Here is a 20,437-nt window from a genome sequence, read left to right as displayed (position 1 = left end):
ATAGCTTTCACAGACGTCCAGACATCCTGACAGCAACCTGCTGCAAAAATCCTCTCTCAGAGAGGAGATGCTGGATAGTCTCCAGGCGTGAAGTCGTACAGAAGCTAAGGCTTTGTGGAAGATGTTGGCATGTGGTTGCTTGAGCAGCTTGTGCCATGGAGGGAGTTCTCTTGGTAGCTCCGTTAGGAGTTGAAGATGGTCCGGGAACCATTCCGCGTGATGCCATGGCTCGTCATTCCAGCTATGCCGAAAGTAATAACCCTATTAAATAGCGTGGTTTGTATTCCAGTTACGGAACAAAATAATAATAATAATAATAATATGACAAATTTGGAGATAATTTGTATTTTTCCTAACCATACAAACCTTAGCTATTTACATGGGGTATTACTTTCGGCGTAGCTGAATGACGAGCCATTAGATTTTTAACGAGGGTTAACTAACCCCTTGCTAGTTAGCAAGGGGGGTAGGGGAGGGGTAGCTAGCTACCCCTCCCCCCTCACACACCGGTGAACTGATTCACTTCGCTTAGAGGTAGGACTTCACGGGGGACAGGGCTGGCGGGCAATTAAGTGTAAATAGCTAAGGTTTGTATGGTTAGGAAAAATACAAAATTACTCCGAATTTGTCATTTGTTCCGTAACCGAAATACAAACCACACTATTTACATGGGGTGACTTTGCCCTTAAGTAGGGTGGTAAGTCCCAGCCTTACTGGCTTTGGCTTTGCCCGGGGACTCAGTATCAGAGTGTGTAGCACTCGAGATAAGGAGTCCCTGCACCTCGCAAGTTCCTTGCTCCGCAAAGAACGTGCGGCCTACATAAGCTAGTGTGTGAAGGAAAGAAGTGTGACTCGTCCTAGGAAGTTGACCTGAAGTCCTTTAGATGGAATTCTAGGCTAGGACGTTCCCAATACCACCTCGTCAGGGTATGGGGGACGCGACAGTATTATCTAATACTAGAAACACAAGGAAGCATGGTTTACCTGCAGTGGTTTGAGGTCAGCTGTGCAGAGAACCCAGGATGCTGCTTCCCCCAAGAGAGGGGAGGATGAAGAAAAGATTAAGGGCCAGACATACTTTTTCATTCATGCAGACTAAAACCGGGTAACAATGCCCTCAACCTTCTGCTACTAGTCCATTAAGGAGCCTGAGGTTAGACCAGCTGTAGTGCAGCCACCACAGGGCCGATAGAAAACGTATCGAGCCTCCTGTGGGTCACGTCCTGCAGGTAGTGGGCTGTGAAGGTTGTTTGATGCTTCCAGACCCCAGCTTGTAGAACCTGCATCACTGAGAAGTTTCTCTTGAATACCAGGGACGAAGCGATGCCTCTGACATCGTGTGCTCTAGGGCGACATGACGGAGGAGGGTCTGGATTCAGGGAATGGTGGATGACCCTGCGAATCCAAGCTGAGATGGTGTTCTTAGTGACCCTCCTCTTCGTCCTTCCTGTGCTCACAAACAGGGCTTGCACTCGAGGACGAACTGCAGCTGTTCTCTTAAGATAGAGCCTCAGACTCCTTACTGGCCACAGTAGGAGATGGTCTGGGTCATCTGTTACAGAACGGACAGTCGAAATCCTGAAGGAGTTGAACCCTGGGTCCGGAACTCCAGGATTCTGAGTCTTAGCAACAAACTCAGGGACGAACCCGAACGTTACCTCCCCCCATCCCCTTGAACGGGCGACGTCGTACGAGAGACCATGAAGTTCCCGGACTCGCTTGGCTGAGGCCAGAGCGAGCAGGAACACCGTCTTCCAAGTCAGGTGACGATCAGAAGCCTGGCGTAATGGTTGGAACGGAGGTCTCTTAAGAGACCTGAGGACACGAACCATGTTCCATGGAGGAGGTCTCACTTCCGACTGAGGGCAGGTAAGCTCGTAGCTTCGTATGAGTAGAGAAAGTTCCAGCAAGGAGGAAATGTCCATTCCTTTCAGCCTGAAGGCCAGGCTTAAGGCTGAGCGAAAGCCTTTCACCGCTGAGACTGAAAGGCGCATTCCTCCCCGTAAATACACAAGAAACTCCGCTATTGCTGGAATAGTGGCATCGAAGGGAGAGATACCCCTTCCACGACACCAACCACAGAAGACTCTCCACTTCGCCTGGTAGACCCCTGCAGATGACTTTCGCAGGTGTCGAGACATCCTCTCCGCAACTTGTTGCGAAAAGCCTTTCTCTGTGAGGAGATGCTGGATAGTCTCCAGGCGTGAAGCCGAAGCGAAGCTACGGCTTTGTGGAAGATGTTGCAGTGTGGTTGCTTGAGTAGCTTGTGTCGTGGAGGAAGCTCTCTCGGGAGTTCCGTCAGGAGCTGCAGAAGGTCCGGGAACCACTCTGCATGATGCCATAGCAGAGCTATTAAGGTCATTGACAGGTTGACCGATAGTCTGGTCTTGTTGAGCACCCTTCTCATCAGACAGAACGGTGGGAAGGCGTAAATGTCGATGCTGTCCCACCGTTGTTGGAAGGCATCTTGCCAGAGTGCCTTGGGGTCCGGGACTGGGGAACAGTACAGCGGAAGCTTGAAGTTCAAGGCTGTCGCGAACAGGTCCACCGTCAGGGAACCCCACAAAGTCAGGACTTTGCTGGCTACTAGAGGATCCAAAGACCACTCGGTACTCACTATCTGCGATGCTCTGCTCAGACTGTCGGCGAGCACATTCCTCTTGCCCGGAATGAAGTGAGCCGATAGTGGAATCGATTGGATTTTGGTCCATCTCAGTACCTCTACTGCAAGATGGGATAGCTGTGGTGAAAAGGTACCTCCCTGCTTGTTGATGTAAGCCACTACCGTGGTGTTGTCACTCATCACCACCACGGAGTGACCCGCCAGGATCCGTTGGAACTGTTGAAGTGCCAGATATACGGCCTTCATTTCTAGCAGATTTATGTGGAGGCACTTTTCTGATTCTGACCATAGGCCTGAGATCCTGTGGTTCAGAACGTGGGCACCCCCACCCTTCTTTTGAAGCGTCCGAAAACAGCATCAAATCCGGGGGAAGGACGAGAAGATCCACTCCCTTTCGAAGGTTTGCGTCCGTCACCCACCACTGAAGGTCCGTCCGTTCCGCAGGACACAGTGGGACCAGAATGTCTGGGGAATCGTGGCCTTGATTCCACCGGGACTTGAGCCGCCATTGCAGGGATCTCATCCTGAGGCGGCCATTTGGAATCAGACGGGACAAGGAGGAAAGGTGACCTAGGAGACGTAACCACGATTGGGCTGGAAGCTCTTCTCGTCTGAGGAAAGGATCTGCGACCCTCCTCAGCCTTGCTATCCTGTCGTCTGATGGAAAGGCTTTGTGGAGATTGGTGTCCAATATCATGCCTAGATATACCAGTCGTTGAGATGGAAGCTGAGAAGACTTCTCGAGATTCACCATTATCCTTAGATCTTGGCAAAGTCCCAGAAGCTTGTCTCAGTGCCGAAGAAGGGTCGACTCCGAGTCTGCCAGGATCAGCCAGTCGTCCAGATAACGGAGGAGACGGATGCCGATCCTGTGTGCCCACGAAGATATCAGGGTGAACACTCTGGTGAATACCAAGGGTGCTGTGGAGAGACCGAAACACAGCACCTTGAACTGGTAGATCTTGTTGTCTAGGCTGAATCTCAAGTACTTCCTGGAAGACGGATGGATTGGGATCTGGAAGTACGCATCCTTCAGATCCAGTGTACACATGAAGTCTTGCTGTCTCACTGCAAGTTTGACCGTGTCTGCTGTCTCCATGCTGAACGGAGTTTGTTTGACAAACTTGTTCAGGGCTGAGAGGTCGATGATGGGTCTCCAGCCTCCAGACCCCTTCTTTACAAGAAAGAGTCGACTGAAGAAGCCCGGGGAGCCGTCGACGACCTCCTGGAGAGCATCCTTCTTGAGCATGGTCTAGACTTCTGTCCGAAGGGCTAGCCCCTTTACCGATCCCATGGCATAGGAGCTCAATGACACTGGATTTCCTGTCAGGGGAGGAAGAGATGTTATGAACGGGACGTGATATCCCTGACTGATCATGGAGATCGTCCAGGAAACAGCCCCGAGTTGCTGCCACCTGAATGCGCAACTTTGCAGGCATCCCCGCACTGGTGGACATGCAGGGGATTGCCAATCCTAGCGTTTGCGGCCTCGGCCACTCCCTCTAGGATTCTTACCTCCCCTGGAGGACTTTCCGCCCTTCTTGTCTTTGACAGGAAAGGGCTGCTGTTTGGACACCTTCGTCTTTGCTGCCGCTGCCGGTTTCGTCGACTTGGACTGGCGAGGTTGTTGGGAGTGCTGGAGGTTTGTAGGGCTTAGATGTAAGAGCCCTTTGGAGGAGAGAATCCTGGTTCAATTTCCTCCACCTCTCAGCTGCCTGTTCCACATCCTTGGGCTCAAACAGGCTTTTTCCTAGGATGTTAGAGTGTCTGAGCTTGCAGATATCCACGGCTGGGCCCTTCGAGTGGAACCTCTCGGTCACCGCATCACGTTGTTTCAAGATCGAGTTTGCCCACAAGTTCGAAACTTGGTGGGCCAGAAACTCGATGGTACGTGTGCCCGAGAGGAGGAAGGTCTCCAGGGCCTTCCTGGTGCTCTCCTTGGACAGATCCTCGGATTGCAGCAGGATGCTTAGAGACCCTAGCCAGACATCCAGCCACGAAGTGGCCTGCATGGCACACTTTGCAACCTTCTCCTGACTCAGGATCTCTGTTGCCGAGAATGTCACCTGCCGGTTGGAGAGTCTCTCAAGAGAGACTCCCCTGGTAAGCTCTTCCACAGAGTGGTGGAGCGGGAGAGCTAAACAAGGCTCCTCCATGATCTCAAAGTACTTCCTCTGTTGGACACGAGGAGGTGGGAGGAGCTTGTTACCACCAGAGGAACGGCTGGCGGAGGCGAGTTCCGAAAGCTGGCCCTCAACCTCATCTCTGGCACTCTTCACCCCTTGGGACCAAGGCAGAGCCACACTGGCCTTAGAGGGTTTTTGAGTGCCATAGACTTGGTCTTGAACTTGAACTTGTTGATATGCCTCATCAAAGTCAGGACTTGCCAGAAGGCGTGCTCTGAATCATGCTGCTCTCCTCCTGGTGAATTGGCAACAAAGTCTCCTGTCCCCAACTGCTCTACTTGGGGGGACACGTGGACGTTCTCCTGGGGTCTCGCTGGCTCTGGTCGAATCCTTGAAGAAGAATTCGGGACGGTCTTCGAGTCCTTCGGTTCCCTTCTAGGAGGGATGCAGGACTCCAGTAAAGAAGTCTCAGGGCTCTTCTCCGCCCAGCACGCGACGATTCTCCTACTCGTGGTGTGGTCTCTCCCATTGGTGCGGTGGGAGAAGGTCTCACCTTGCTAGATTCTCCTGAGGATGGAAAAGCTTCGTCCACAGGAGAAGGAGAGAACGTCTGAGGGGGGGAAGGAGCCTTCCTTACGGACTTCTTAGGAGCCAGTTTGACCCTAGGAGAAGTCACCACAAACTCTACTCCTCTCTTCCTCTTCAGTGAGGTCGAAGCTGTCGTTGGTTTGAGACCCAAATCAGCGAAGGCAGGCTTAACAGCCTGGACGACAGCTCTGATAAGGGACCCAAACCAAGGCTGTCGACTGGCAGACACAGTGTCAGAGATTCCTACTGGAGGGAAGGAGATCGGGCGATCCTTTGGAGTAGACACCATAGGGCCTGCCTGAAAGGAAGAAGAAGAAGATTGGTGCCTAGACCTCTTTGAAGACTTCCCCTCCTCCTGCGAGCGCGCTGTTCTGCGCTTGCGGGGGGGGGGGGGGGGGTGTCGTGAAGATGATGACCTGGTTGTACGCGCTCCTGAAGACTCGCTAGGCTGCTCAAGCTGCGAAACCCGGCGGAAATCACGCTTGGGGTCGCGCCGGTGCTCGCGCGATGGACAAATCGCAAGCCCGCGTGGAGATGAAAGCGCGGGCGAGGGTGCGCGCGCAGGCGTAAGGGCTAGCGTTGGCGGCTGGGAGAATGACGGGACGCAGGCGAGCGACGGCACATTGGCGAGTGATGGCGCACAGGCGAGCGATGGCGAGTAGGGCGAGAAGGTGAGCGATTGCGCACAGGAGAGAGAGCACGTGGGCGCGTAGGTGACCTTTGGCGAGCAGGATCGTTGGCGCACGGGCGCGCTGAAGAGTGCTTGCACGCAGGCGATGGATCGCACGGGTGCGCAGGAGATCGCTGGCGCGCAGGTGCGCGGTCTGGAGCAGGCGGCTGGGGCGCAGGGCCAGCAGGTGTAGAAGCGCGTACCGGAGGCTGCTCGTGGGCGCGTGCAGGAGACTCCTCGTGAGCGCGTGGGTGTGTAGTGTCTCATTCAACTCTCGAAGTGCGCAAAGGCGAGTGCGCACGATGGCGCGCAGGCGAGGGCTGACGCGTGGGCGAGTTCCGAGGGCGCGCAGGTGATCGCAGGCGAGAAGGAGAAGGAAGTCTTCTTGCCTGCGCCCAGATCCGGGGATTGTGGGAGCGCGGGCGAACGATGGCGCGCAGGTGCGCGCTGACGCGCAGGAAAAGATCGCTGGCGAGCTGGAGATCATGGGCGCGCATGGCTTGTGTCAGGAACAGGGCGCGCAGATGTGCGCTGGCGAGTAGGAGATCGCTGGCGCGTAGGCGAGTGCTTGCGAGCAGGTGAGCGCTGGAGAACAGGAGTACAGTGACGAGCAGGAGAGCGCTGACGAGTTGACTCTGCCTCTGCTGCAGGAGATCGCTGGCGCGTAGGAAGGTCCTCAGCAACGGCAGGAGAGCGCTTGCGCGCTAGGAGAACGTGGGTGCGCAGGTGAAACCTGGCACGTAAGGGACTTGCTCACATTGTGAGACAAGCCCTTTTGCCCCGAAGGGACCGGTGCCCACTGGAAAACAGGGTGCTTGGGTGCCCACAGCGCGTCAGCTTCCAAGAACGGTGAAGGAAGATCCACAGGTCTGGCAGGCGTTGGAGATCGCGAACGATCTGCAGAGAGGTCCAGTGATGCAGCTGCAACGGTCGACTCACGTCGAGGAGAAACCTCTGCGGGGGACGTCGAGGGCGAAGAACCGAAGAGGCGCCTCCTAACTCCCTTGCAGGGAGAAGGAAGACCTCTACGGCGAAGAGGAGGGCGAGTCTTGCGGCAAAGATGACCTCTAGGAGCAGGAACACCATTGTCGGTCCTCCGAAGAGGAGTCTCTGTCAGTGAACTTCCCCGAGGGGGAGAATCACCCGCAGGAGAGACCGTTTGACTCGGCTCCTCCCTCGAAGGATGTTCGGAGGGGGGAACTGAGCCTTCAGCAACATCAGCAACCAAAGCAGGGGTTTGACCCAACCCGTCGGAAGCCTCTGCCACAACAACGTCAACGATAGACAGAGGATCTACCTCCGCTATCACCGGCGACTGCTTGACAGCTGCGCCCAACTGGATAAAGTCAAACAGGGCTTCCCTGGAGGGCGAACCCTTAAGCCACAAGGAAGCCAAAAGCTGTAATAAATCATTATTAGACACGGTGTTATTAACATCCTCCCCCAGAGGAGGAGGAGGAGCTTCCTCGCTATGGGAGGCAACTCCCTCTCCCGAACCCCGAGGTTGGTCAACAAAAGAATGGCCTATGCTACCACTCGCCGGCTTCTCACGAGAGACCGATCGAGTGGGAGCTTCGGAGGAGGTTCGGGCAGCGGAAGAAGAGTCCTTGGAACCTTCCTTCTTCAAGGCAACCCTTGAAGGAGAAAGATCCCGCTTAGACTTCTTCTTCCGTCGCCGGGAAAACCTCTCCCACTAGGAGGTAGACCACTCCCTGCACTCACTGCACACTTTGTCTCTATCACACCGTTGACCTCTGCAGTACGGACACAAGGTGTGAGGGTCCGTCTCGACCGCCGACATAAAAGTCCCACAAGGGCGGTCAAGTAAGCCAGGGCACTTTCGCATGATAGAGGTAAAGGCCAACTTCCGAACACACAACTGAAAGAAAAAGCAAAAAAGATTAAGGCTGTCAATATGCGAGGGTGAGGTAGACACGTCTGACCATCACCCGAGCCAAAAGCGAAGTGAATCTGTTCACCGGTGTGAGGGGGGAGGGGTAGCTAGCTACCCCTCCCCTACCCCCTCGCTAACTAGCGAGGAGGTAGTTAACCCTCGTTAAAAATCTAATGGCTCATCATTCAGCTATGCCGAAAGTAATACCCCATGTAAATAGCGTGGTTTGTATTTCGGTTATGGAACAAAATAATAATAATAATAATTGGAGAACAAGCCTTACTTGTTATAAAATCATGGGAGTCAGTGTACACTAGATACAAACAGTTACCACACATGTGAGTAGCTTCACTTATGATTTGCTCACAGCTTGATTGAGAATAATTGATTGATTTGGAGTTTTCCGGCACCCTGACATTGAAGGTCATTGACACTAATATGGTTTGTTATAAATAAAGAACAAAAGAATAATCAATTTCAAACATAAAAGAGAGGATGTCCCCATAAAAGTTAAATAGCTTTCAGAACACCTGCTTCTGAAATAAATCTAAAAAATACATCATGCCCAAGAATCTTGGCAAAGATGAACCTTCCATCCTCACCAAGCTTTTAAGACATGATAATCATAAGGAGAAACAGAATTTAAACACTCCCTATGGCGAGCGTTGTCAATAGCAACAATCAAAAGAGGCATTTCTATCATCTTTTTATATCTTAGCCATGGTGGTAAAAAGACAATCGAATATAGAATCCCACAAATCTGGATTCCGATATATGGCATTCACATTCATGGTTATTGACCCAGGGTACTCAGTCCTGAAACTGTATATCATAAAACCCCACTTGTTGGAAATGCAAAAATGCTATACGGAAAGGCAAGAAGTTGTTTTTTTCCAAGATTAAAAAGTTTCATTAAGCACATCTATCAATTCAGTGTACTATCATAAACTAGGACAATGTTAGAAACACTCAGTGCTTTAGTAGCAAGTTAATCTATGACTGTTTAAAAATTGTTTAAAAAACTACTGCAAATAATCTCAACCTTAACGTAAAAGTCTTAGCTTACATTATAATGGGGCATTATAGCCTTTAAGGAAAACTATTTACTACAGTATATGAACAAAATCTAAAGAATTCTGCAGTTACCTAAAAGAATGATTATTATGGAATTTGTATACAGTATATTCTCACCATGGAGGGAAAGAACAAAAACATGACAAATTCGAAGATAATTTGTATTTTTCCTAACCATACAAACCTTAGCTATTTACAAAGGGTATTACTTTTAGCGTAGCTGAAATGGCGAGCCATTAGAATTTAACGAGGGTGTATTACCCACGCGCTAGTTAGCGGGGGGGTAGGGGAGTGGTAGCTAGCTACCCCTCCTCCCCCTCACACACAGGTGAATACTCACTTTCACTTAGAGGTAGGACTTGTCTTGGGGGACAGGACTGGCGGGCAAATATGTGTAAATAGCTAAGGTTTGTATGGTTAGGAAAAATACAAATTATCTTCGAATTTGACATTTGTTCCGTAACCGAAATACAAACCACGCTATTTACAAAGGGTGACTTATCCCTTAGGAAGGGTGGAAAGTCCCCAGCCATACTGGCTTTGGCTTTACCCGGGACTCAGAATCCGAGTGAGTCGCACTCGAGAAAAGGAGTCCCTGCACCTCACAAGTTCCTTGCTCCGCAAGGAACCATGTGGCCTACGTAAGCTTGTGTGTGAAGGAAGAAGTGTGACCCGTCCTAGGCAGTTGACCTGGAGTTCCAGAAGGAACTCTGGGTTAGGACGTTCCCAATACCACCTCGTCAGGGTATGGGGGACGCGACAGTATTGACTCAATACTCGGAACACAAGGAAGCATGGTTTACCTGCAGAGGTTCGAGGTCAGCTATGCAGAGACCAGGATGCTGCTTCCCCGTAGAGGGGATGAAGAAAGAAGTAAGGGTCAGACATACTTCTTTCGTTCATGCAGACTAAAACCTGATAACAATGCCCTTAACCTTCTGCTACCTGTCCAAAAAGGAGCCTGAGGTTAGACCAGCTGTTGTGTAGCCACCACAGAGCGATAGAAAACGTATCGAGACTCCTGTGGGTCACGCCCTGCAGGAAGCGGGCTGCGAAGGTCATCAGACGCTTCCAGACTCCAGCGTGTAGCACCTGCGTCACAGAGTAGTATTACTCGAAGGCGAGGGACGTTGCGATGTATCCAACATCGTGCTGTAGGGCGACGTGACGGGGGAGGGTCTGAAGACAGGTCGAGATGAATGTCCTTGAGTCCGGGCTGAAGAGGTATACTGGTGACTCTCCCCCCATGTCCTCCTTGTGTTCCCAAATCGGCTGCAACTGAGGACAAACTGCAGCTGTTCCCAGCGCTAACCTCTATCGTCCTTACTGGCAAGAAAGAGAAGGTCTTGGGACATCAGACACAGAATGGAGACTCGAAATCTTGAATGAATCGGACCGAAGGGCCGGGACCCTCAGATTCTGAGTCTAGCCAACAACTCAGGAGCGAGCCTGAATGTTGCCTTCCCCTCTTCCTTAGAAAGGGGGGAGTAGTAAGAGACCAAGAAGATTGCTTACACACTGGCGTGGCCAGAGTGAGCAGAAGACCCAAGGCGGAATACAATCCGAGGCCTGTCGTAAAAGCGTCTTGAGAAGATCTCTTAAAGGACTAAAAGTCCGAGCCATGCTCCAAGTTGGAGGTCTTCCTCCGACTAGGGCAGGGACGATCGTAGCTTCGCATGAGCAAGGATAGATCCAGCGGGCAGGAAAAAGTTATTCCTTTAAGCCTGAAGGTCAGGGAAAGGCTGAGCGACAGGCTTCATTGCCGAGAGCGGAAAGGAGTTTCCTCCCGCCGAAAGGCAATAAGACCGTTATTGCTGGAGAAGAGGCCACAAGGGAAGAGGTATATCTCCCACGGCACCAACCACCTTAGACTCTTCACTTTGCCTGGGAGACCCCTGTGGATGACTATCGCAGATGACGCGACCTCCGTACCGCGACTGTAGCGGGTTGTCTCTTCTAGAGGAGGAAGCGTAGTGTCTCCAGGCATGAAGCCGAAGTGACGCCCCGGTTCGGGAGAGATGTCGCAGTGTGGTTGCTTGAGTAGTCTGCGCCGTGGGAGAAGCTCTCCCGGGAGTTCCGTCAGGGGAAGCAGAGGGTCCAGAAACCGTTCTGCGCATAGTCCCAGTGGAGCTCTCCCATTGAAAGGTTGACAGACAACCTGGTCTTGTTGAGACCCATTGTCCGCAGACAAAAAGGAGGGAAGACGCAGGCGTCGAAGTTGTCCCACCATCACCGGAATGCATCTTGCCAGAGTCTCGGGGTCTGAGACTGGGGGGAAGACTAGCGGAAGCTTGAGGTTCCAAGCTGTCGCGATCAGGTCCCCCAGACCAGCACTTGCTGGTTACCCAAGGTCAAAGACCCCTAGGTACTCTCTCTCTATGAGGCTCTGCTCGGATAGTCTGAGAGAAACATTCCCCTGCCTGGAATGAGAGAGCCGATGGTGGTATTGAGAGAATCTCAATCATCCCGGTATCTCTACTGCAAGATGTGAAGGTGTGAAAATGCGTCCCCTGCTGGTTAGAATGAAGTCGACGCGCAACGGGGCGACTCGGCAGGAGCTGTAGGATCTGAAGAGGGGCCAGACTAAGGCCCCTAAGCCTGCCTGAATGATGGAGAGGTATCCTTCAGGTCTTGACCATAGGCCTGGACCGGAACATGCCCCCCCCCCCCTTTCCTTTGACGAGTCCGAGAACCGCATCAAGAATGTGGGGAAAAGAACGAGAATATCCACTACCATCAAGAGGCTCCATAGGTCAACACCCATTGCAGGTCTAATAGTTCCGCTGTTTCCATAGGGCCAGGGAGTCCGGTTAAACATTGCCTGAAGCCACCGGAACTAGGATCGCCCCACATGGAACTTATCCTGAGGCGACCGTTCGGACTATAGACGGGTCAATGAGGAAAGAAGAACTAGGAAACGTTCCAAGGTAGGGCTGAAAGCTCTGCTTGACTGAGAACAGGTACTGCGACTCTCCTCAGTCTTGCCACAGTCAACCGAAAGGAAGGCTCGGAGGATGTGGTAACAGAATCTGGCGTCCCCAGGTGGTCACCCATCCAAGTACCGACGTTGCTTAACCTCGCTGGACGGACGAGAAGCGGGGTTTCCAATGTGGTAAGGCGGTTGACTCAATATCATGGCCAGATACTCCAGATGTTGAGGCAGAGGAAGAGAAGGCTCCAAGCAAAATACCATGAGCCCACACTCATGGTAAGCATCCGGAAGCTTGTCCCGGCGCTGAAGAAGGTCGAAACCCGAGCCCACCGGAGTTGACCAGCCCTCCAAACAGCAGAGGAGGCGGAAGCCTGCACCTGAGCGGCCAAGAGGAAGGCAGGGAGAGTTCTCTGGGGAAACAAACCTGCTATGCCACGGCGGGATAGCCACACTGCATCATAAGCAGGAATACTTGCAGTCTAGGCTGAATTCGACGAGCACCCTGGAAGATGAATGGAATGGAAACTGAAAGTACCCGTCCTTCCGATCCAGGGTTTAAGGAGTCCTGTCGCCTCGTTACCAGTCTGATCGATTCTGCTGGTCTACGCTGGCCGAAGTTTGTTCGACAAACTTGATCAGGGCTGAGAGGTCGACTATGGACATTCCCTCTCAGATCCTTCCTTACAAGAAAGGATCGACTGAGGGGGCCGGGGGTGAAGCCGTCGATGATCCTAAGGAAGACCTTCGCCTAAGGTATGGATCATTCTGCCCAACCGGGCAACTCTGCTGACGCTATGGCATAGAGGTTCAGAGACACTGAATTCGCTGACAGAGACGGCAGGCGCGATATCCTTGGCTACTCACAGAGATTGTGTGGGAATGGGCATCGGGAAGCTGTCATTCAGATGAGTAACCTTAAGCATCCTCCCAGCGAAAAACCTGCAATCCTAGAGTTCGTGAACTCCTTCTAGGACTATGCCCCCCCGGGGGAGTCTCCCGTACCATCTGTTCCTGACAGGAGGAAACTGCAATTGGACACCTTGTCCCAGTTGTCGTAGCCGATAACTTAGGCCGACGTGGTTGAAAGAAAAGGGCGCTGGAGCCCTGCAGAGTCTGGAAGAAAGCGCCTTGAAGGAGTGAAACCGGAAGTCGATTTACTCCGCACAGCAGCTGTCTAAGTCTCTGTCCTTGGGCACAAACAAACTCTTCTCAAGGATGGAAGGCTGTCTGAGGTCGTCGACCTCCACAGATGACACCCCCGAAGGAAGCCCTCAGTCAGCGCGTCCAGATGGTACAACATCGAGCTTGTCCGCAAGTTAGATACTTAACGACGAAAGGCCAAGGTGCCTGAGCTCGAGAGGAGGAAAGTACCCTTGATCTTCCTGTAGCTTCCTTGAACCAAACCTCGGGCCGTAACCGAGGAGGGAAAGAACCTGGTAAGCTCCCAGAGGAAGAGGTAAGCAGTCACCCCTTGTCCGATGGAGAAATCTCGAACGGAAAGCCCCCCCCCCCAAAAATCCTTCCAGGGAATGACGGGGAAGGGCTAACCCAGGTTCAGGAATAGAGGAGTGTTGCTCAGATCTCCCTTAAGTTTCTCCTATTCTTGCAAGTACCATGCTCTGTGTTTACGGGGTGAGGCAGTGTTCTGGAAATCCGTTCCAGAAGAACTCGCCAGGCTGGTCATGCTGCGAAAACCCCATTGGGAATCGTGGTCGCAATTGCCCTGGAGCTCGCGCGACGGGAATTCCTGGTGGTCGGCGAGCGATAACCCATAGACGAGCAATGGATACTGCAAGAAATAAGCCGACATTTGTGCGAAGAAACATTGTAGGTTCGCGCGACGGAACACCATCCGTCTGCGCGATGGAAAAAACCGTTGGTTCGCGCGTGGGCGAACATTGGAGAGCATGAGCGTAGACATGCAGGCACGTGGGCGTGTAGGCGTGCAGGCGAGTGGTCGCGCGGTTGCACGGGCGAGCGGTAGCGCGGTTGCACGGGCGAGCAGTCGCGCGGTTGCACGGGCGAGCGGTCGCACGGGCGCGCAGGCGAGCGGTCGTGAGGGTGGGCAGGTGGATGAGAGCGAGTCCGAGGCGGCAAACGCAAGCGTTAGCGCGATGGCGAGGAAAAGCGCTGCCGCGTGGGCGAGGAGGACCGCTGGCGATATGGATCAACAAGCGATCGGTGGTGAGCTGGTGAGCGCTAACGCGCAGGTTGGCGATGGCGCGTTGTGTTATGCCGACGCGATGGTCGAGCAGTATGCGCAGGTGAGCGATCGTGCGTTGGCGAGCAGTATGCGAAGGTGAGCGATCGCGAGCAGTGATCAGCATGCGCCGGGTCGCGCGATGGTGATCAGTAGGCGCAGGGTCGCGTGATGGTGATCAGCATGCCAGGGTCGCGCGATGGCGATCAGCATGCGCAGGTTGGCGGTCGCGCGATGGCGAACAACATCTGCAGGTGGGCGATCGCGTGATGGCGAACAGCATACGCAGTTGAGGGTCGCGAGATGGTGATCAGCATGCGTAGGGTTGAGCGATGGTGATCAGCATCCGTAGGTGTGCGGTCGGGCGATGGCGATCAGCATCCGCAGTTGAGGGTCGTGCGATGGCGATCAGCATCCGCAGTTAAGGGTCGCGCGATGGTGATCAGCATCCGCAGGTGAGGGTGGCGCGATGGCGATCAGCATCCGCAGTTGAGGGTCGCGCGATGGCGATCAGCATCCGCAGTTGAGGGTCGCGCGATGGCGATCAGCATCCGCAGTTGAGGGTCGCGCGATGGCGATCAGCATCTGCAGTTGAGGGTCGCGCGATGGCGATCAGCATCCGCAGTTGAGGGTCGCGCGATGGCGATCAGCATCCGCAGTTGAGGGTCGCGCGATGGTGATCAGCATCCGCAGTTGAGGGTCGCGCGATGGCGATCAGCATGCGCAGGTGAGCTAGTAGCTGGCGAACCATGTTCCTTCAGAAGTGTTGGAGAACGTTGGCGTGCCGGCTGTAACACACGTGGGCGATCCGGAGATCGCTGGCGAGCTGATGATCGCTGGCGGGCTGATGATCGCTGACGAGCTGATGATCGCTGGCGACCTGATGATCGCTGGCGAGCTGATGATCGCTGGTGAGCTGATGATCGCTGACGAGCTGATGATCGCTGACGAGCAGAAGGCTACGCGTGGAAGCCTGCGCAAAGAAGAAGAGTCCTTGACCCCGACCTGAACCGAAGTTCTAGATCACGAGGGCGAACGTGGGCGCGTAACAGGAACCAAGGGAAGATCATCTTGAAAGCGCTGACGAACAGGAGAGCGCTGATGAGCAGAAGGGCGCGCAGGGAAACCCTGACACGCAAGGGAAGAACCCCCGTGGGGGCAACCCTTTGCCCCGAAGGGATCGTTGTCCGCCGGGAGACTGATGTCCGTCGGAAGACCGCTGTCCGTCGGGAAGACCGTTGTCCGTCGGGAAGACCGTTGCCCGTCAGAAGACGAGATCAGACTGCTGTCCATCTGCACCAAGGCGGAAGATCGAGAAAAAGGAGTTGTAGGCTGCAAACGGAGATCCAAAAAGGCGCCTCAAGCACCCTTATAGGGAGATGAGAGGCCCTTACGACGAGGCGGACGGTGGGCCTTACGGCGAGGGAGGCCAACAGCAACAGCAACAGAAGAAACCTCCGAAGAGGAGTCTCTATGAGTGTACTCTCTCGCGAACGAAAGAGAAACACTACGTGGAAGAGACTGGTCAGCCAGTGACCTAAAAGGAGCAATCCTCCGAAGAGGAGCTCCTGCAGTTGCCCAGCCCCTTGAGCGAAACTGCAGGTGCGACCGCTCAGCACCAAGAGCATAGTCGCACGAAAAAAAGGCAAGAGAAGAACCCCCCAAAAGGGGAAAAACTCAAGCCTGGACAGGAAAAACTTCCCTCGGAAGGAAAGTTATCCGCCCAAGGAGGCAAGCCTCCTGAGTGTTCTAAAATGAACTGGAGAGCTGTCCGTCGTCACGGGAGTACTACCAGTAGAAGGAGACACGCCCCTGACGAAAATACAAGGGGGGAGGCAGCAACAGCCGAATCCCCAGGACTCAACCAGACAGCTCACACCGTTGCTATATTACAGAAACGAACTAGATCGGTAACTGTAAAAAAATAAAACAAATAATATTAGTACACATTCATTCCCCCGGGAAGGCTCCGAAGAGGAATCCCGAGGGAAAGGAACAAGAATTACACAACAGGCACGTGCCCTCACAACCACTTACACTCGCGGAAGGAGAGCTGTAACCAAACAGAATTATAACAATTATAATTATGTAACTATGTAATTATGTAATTTAAAAATGAATGAACACTAAAGAAAGAACGAAAACCCCGAAAGGAATCGTTCTACAAGCTGAAAAACAAAAAACAACTACAATAAGATTCATAACTAATTGAGACAAACGTACGGCGTAGCAACCCCCCACAAGGAAGCTAGGCTACAAGGGCGTAGTAACACGTAGTAAAAGGGTGAACGACCTCAAGAGAGAGAGAGAGAGAAAGACATAAGTCAAACTCGATCGCCACCCATAAAAATACGCCGTGGTGGCCTAACTGCCGAGGCCTCCACGTAGATATAGTACACTACACACACACATCTGAAAAGGAAACTTACTTATTTCTATACTCAAATATATATACAAACATGAAAACATGTTTACATATATATTGAGTAAATGAAAAGTAAGCGATTAAGTAAAGACAAAACAGACAATGGCTGCCAAGCGAGGACCAAGACAGAGATGTCTGTCACAGTCCGAGCCAAAAGTGAAAGTGAGTATTCACCTGTGTGTGAGGGGGAGGAGGGGTAGCTAGCTACCACTCCCCTACCCCCCCGCTAACTAGCGCGGGGGTAATACACCCTCGTTAAATTCTAATGGCTCGCCATTTCAGCTACGCTAAAAGTAATACCCTTTGTAAATAGCGTGGTTTGTATTTCGGTTACGGAACAAACACAAATTTTCCCTTCCTTACCTCACGGAAATCAGAGCGTTCTAACCACAACTCCCTGTCAAAGGGGATTGAATGTGTACCCTCTTCATCAAATCCTGGAATATTTGGGACTTCTAATACAATAGGGCCATCATTTGGGTAATTTGTGATGATCACTTTCATTGGGTCCATCACTACCATAACCCTGAAAAAAAATGGGGGGAATATTCAATTAAAACTACTGATAAGTATGAAACATACGTACTGTAAATTACTGAAAAGACTTCAAAAATTGCAAAAAAAAAAAAAAAAAACTTGTCGGAGAAATTGCACATAAGTACAGTAAGGTACCACAATCAAAATTATTTAACCATAAATAGTATTATCATGTTACATTTCACAATAATGCTTCAAAACATTTCTAAAAACAATAATGAAATTGCTCAAACCTTTAACATTAAATACTGTAAACTTCACCATCATCATCATCATCTCCTACGCCTACTGATGCAGAGGGCCTAGGTTAGATTTCACTAGTCGTCTCTATCTTGAACCTTTAATTCAATACTTCTCCACTCATTATTTACGCTTCAGAGTTCTCAGCCATGCAAGACTGGGTCTCCAAACACTTCTAGTGCCTTGTGGAGCCCAGTTAAACGTTTGGTGAACTACTTTCTCTTGGGGAGTGCCCAAACCATCTCCATCTACCCCTCAACATGATCTCATCCACATATGCCACTCGAGTAATCTCTGTTAAAGTTTCATTTCTAATCCTGTCCTCCCTTTTAACCCCCAATATTCTTATAAGGGGTTTGTTCTCAAATCTGCTAAATCTGTTGGAGATTATTTCATTGTCATACCACAACTCATGTACATACAATAACACATCTCACTAAACTAATATCTAGTCTGATTTTTATATGGAATTATAGGCGATTTTAATTTCAAAAATTTACTTAAGCTAGCCATTGTCTGATTTGCTTTTTTAGAACTTTCACTACACTCCAATTCTAATAACCCTGTATTGGAGATCATACTTCCTAAATACTTAAATGATTCTACCTCATTAATTTTTTCTCCTTCCAATGATATTTCATCTTCCATTGCATATTCCGTTCTTATCATCTCTGTTTTCTTATATTTATTTTGAGCCCAATCTAACATGATATTTCATGCATTCTGGTAAGCAAGCATTGCAAATCCTGTGGTGTTGAGCTAATAAGGACACCATCATCAGCAAACTCTAGGTCACCTATTTCCTATTACCAATCCAGTCCAATCCTTCTCCACCATCTCCAACTATTCTACACATTATAAAATCCATGAGGAGGATAAAAAATACTGTATAGGTGACAACACATTCCCTTAGAGTACTCTGCTGTTCACTGGAAATTAATTTGTTAGGACTCCACTAACATTAACTTTGCACTTGCTATGCTAATGAACAGACTTTATCAAATTTACATATTAAAGTGGAATTCCATAATAAAGCGTCCTGCTTTATTATAGAATTGGTCAGTGCATGGTATCAAAGGCTTTTTCATAGTCCACAAATGCCCTAAAAAGTGAATTTCTATATACTATGCATTGCTGTACAACATGTCTCAATATGAAAATTTGGTCAGTACAGCTTCTAACTTTTCTAAATCCTGCTTGTTCATCTCTGCTTTTCATCAATCTTTCTCTCTAGTCTCTTTAAAATAAGCATGCTATATATTTTCATGACAACTGACGTAAGCGTAATTACTATTACTATTACTTGCTAAGCTACAACCCTAATTGGAAAAGCAGAATGCTATAAAACCAGGGGCTTCAACCGGGAAAATAGCCCACTGAGGAAAGGAAACAAGGAAAAATAAAATATTTCAAGAACAATAACAACATTAAAATAAATATTTCTTATATAAACTATAAAAACTTTAACAATACAAGAGGAAAAGATATTAGATAGAATAGTGCACCCGAGTGTACCCTCAAGCAAGAGAACTCTAACCCAAGTTAGTGGAAGACCATGGTACAGAGGATATGGCACTACCCAAGACTAGAGAACAATGGTTTGATTTTAGGGTATCCTTCTCCTAGAAGAGCTGCTTACCACACCTAAAGAGTCTCTTCTACCCTTACCAAGAGGAAAGTAGCCACTGAACAATTACAGTGCAGTAGTTAACCCCTTGGGCAAAGAAGAATTGTTTGGTAATCTCAGTGTTGTCAGGTGTATAAGGACAGAGGAGAATCTGCTAATAATAGGCAAGTCTATTTGGTATATGTGTAAGCCAGTGTAATTACTGCAATCAATCAGGTCTCCGTTTTTTTACATGTTCACCAACACTCCTAATTCCCATTCATCAGGTTTTGCCTTTTTATGGCACATTCTACAAAATAATCTTGTAAGTATCCTGGGAGTCCCTTCATTTTCAGCTAGTATCATCTCAGCAGTTATTCTTCATGAGTTTTTAACCCTTTGGCTGCGTAGTGCTGGGAGGATTTTTGTCCCCGAAAAACGTACTTTGCCGGCAAATTTTGAAGTTTGTAGAAATTAATTTCTAAGTACCCCCTGATATTGGAAACAATGTTTTCCATCTATTCATGACTCTTAAACTCTATATTTTTTGTTTTTAACACATTTTTTACCATTTTTACCCAAAAAACGTACTTTTTCAAAAAAATTACGAAAAATGTTATTTTTATTAATAAAATAAATTTTTGAATATACTTACCCGGTGATTATATAAGCTGCAACTCTGTTGCTCGACAGAAAACTCTACGTTCAAAATACGCCAGCGATCGCTATGCAGGTAGGGGGTGTACATCAACAGCGCCATCTGTCAAGCAGGTACTCAGTACTCAATGTAAACACAGAACCAATTTTCTCCTCTGTCCACTGGGTCTCTATTGGGGAGGAAGGGAGAGTCCTTTAATATATAATCACCGGGTAAGTATATTCAAAAATTTATTTTATTAATAAAAATAACATTTTTCAATATCAAACTTAGCCGGTGATTATATAAGCTGATTCACACCCAGGGGGGTGGGTAGAGACCAGCATTACTTGTTTACATTATTATGAGCTAAGTATTTTGTATTTCATTTTAGCAGTTATTCAAAATAACAAACATAAAATAAATAAGTACCTGGTAAGGAAGTCGACTTGAACAATTACTCTGCCTTTTTAAGTACGTCTTCCTTACGGAGCCTCGCGATCCTCTTAGGATGCTGAGCGACCCCTAGGATCTGAAGTATCAAGGGTTGCAACCCATACAACAGGACCTCATCAAAACCTCTAATCTAGGCGCTTCTCAAGAAATGACTTTGACCACCCGCCAAATCAAGTAGGATGCGAAAGGCTTCTTAGCCTTCCGGATAACCCAAAAAACAATAATAAAACATTTCAAGAGAAAGATTAAAAAGGTTATGGAATTAGGGAATTGTAGTGGTTGAGCCCTCACCCACTACTGCACTCGTTGCTACGAATGGTCCCAGAGTGTAGCAGTTCTCGTAAAGAGACTGGACATTCTTAAGATAAAAAGACGCGAAAACTGACTTGCTTTTCCAATAGGTTGCGTCGATTATACTTTGCAGAGATC

General features: G+C 50.0%; 1 protein-coding gene across 1 annotated transcript in view; it reads right to left on the bottom strand.

The window, feature by feature from the left end:
* GlnRS (Glutaminyl-tRNA synthetase) overlaps window positions 1–20,437 on the bottom strand; it is a 281,063-nt gene that overhangs the window by 15,171 nt on the left and 245,455 nt on the right. The window contains exon 11 of the mRNA XM_068381662.1: window positions 16,896–17,058. Within this exon, the coding sequence (XP_068237763.1) occupies window positions 16,896–17,058 (163 nt within the window). The remainder of the gene's footprint in view (window positions 1–16,895; window positions 17,059–20,437) is intronic.

Source organism: Palaemon carinicauda, chromosome 10 (genome assembly GCF_036898095.1).
Source record: "Palaemon carinicauda isolate YSFRI2023 chromosome 10, ASM3689809v2, whole genome shotgun sequence".
Classification (NCBI taxonomy): Eukaryota; Metazoa; Arthropoda; class Malacostraca; order Decapoda; family Palaemonidae; genus Palaemon; species Palaemon carinicauda.
This window is presented reverse-complemented; position numbering and strand designations above follow the sequence as displayed.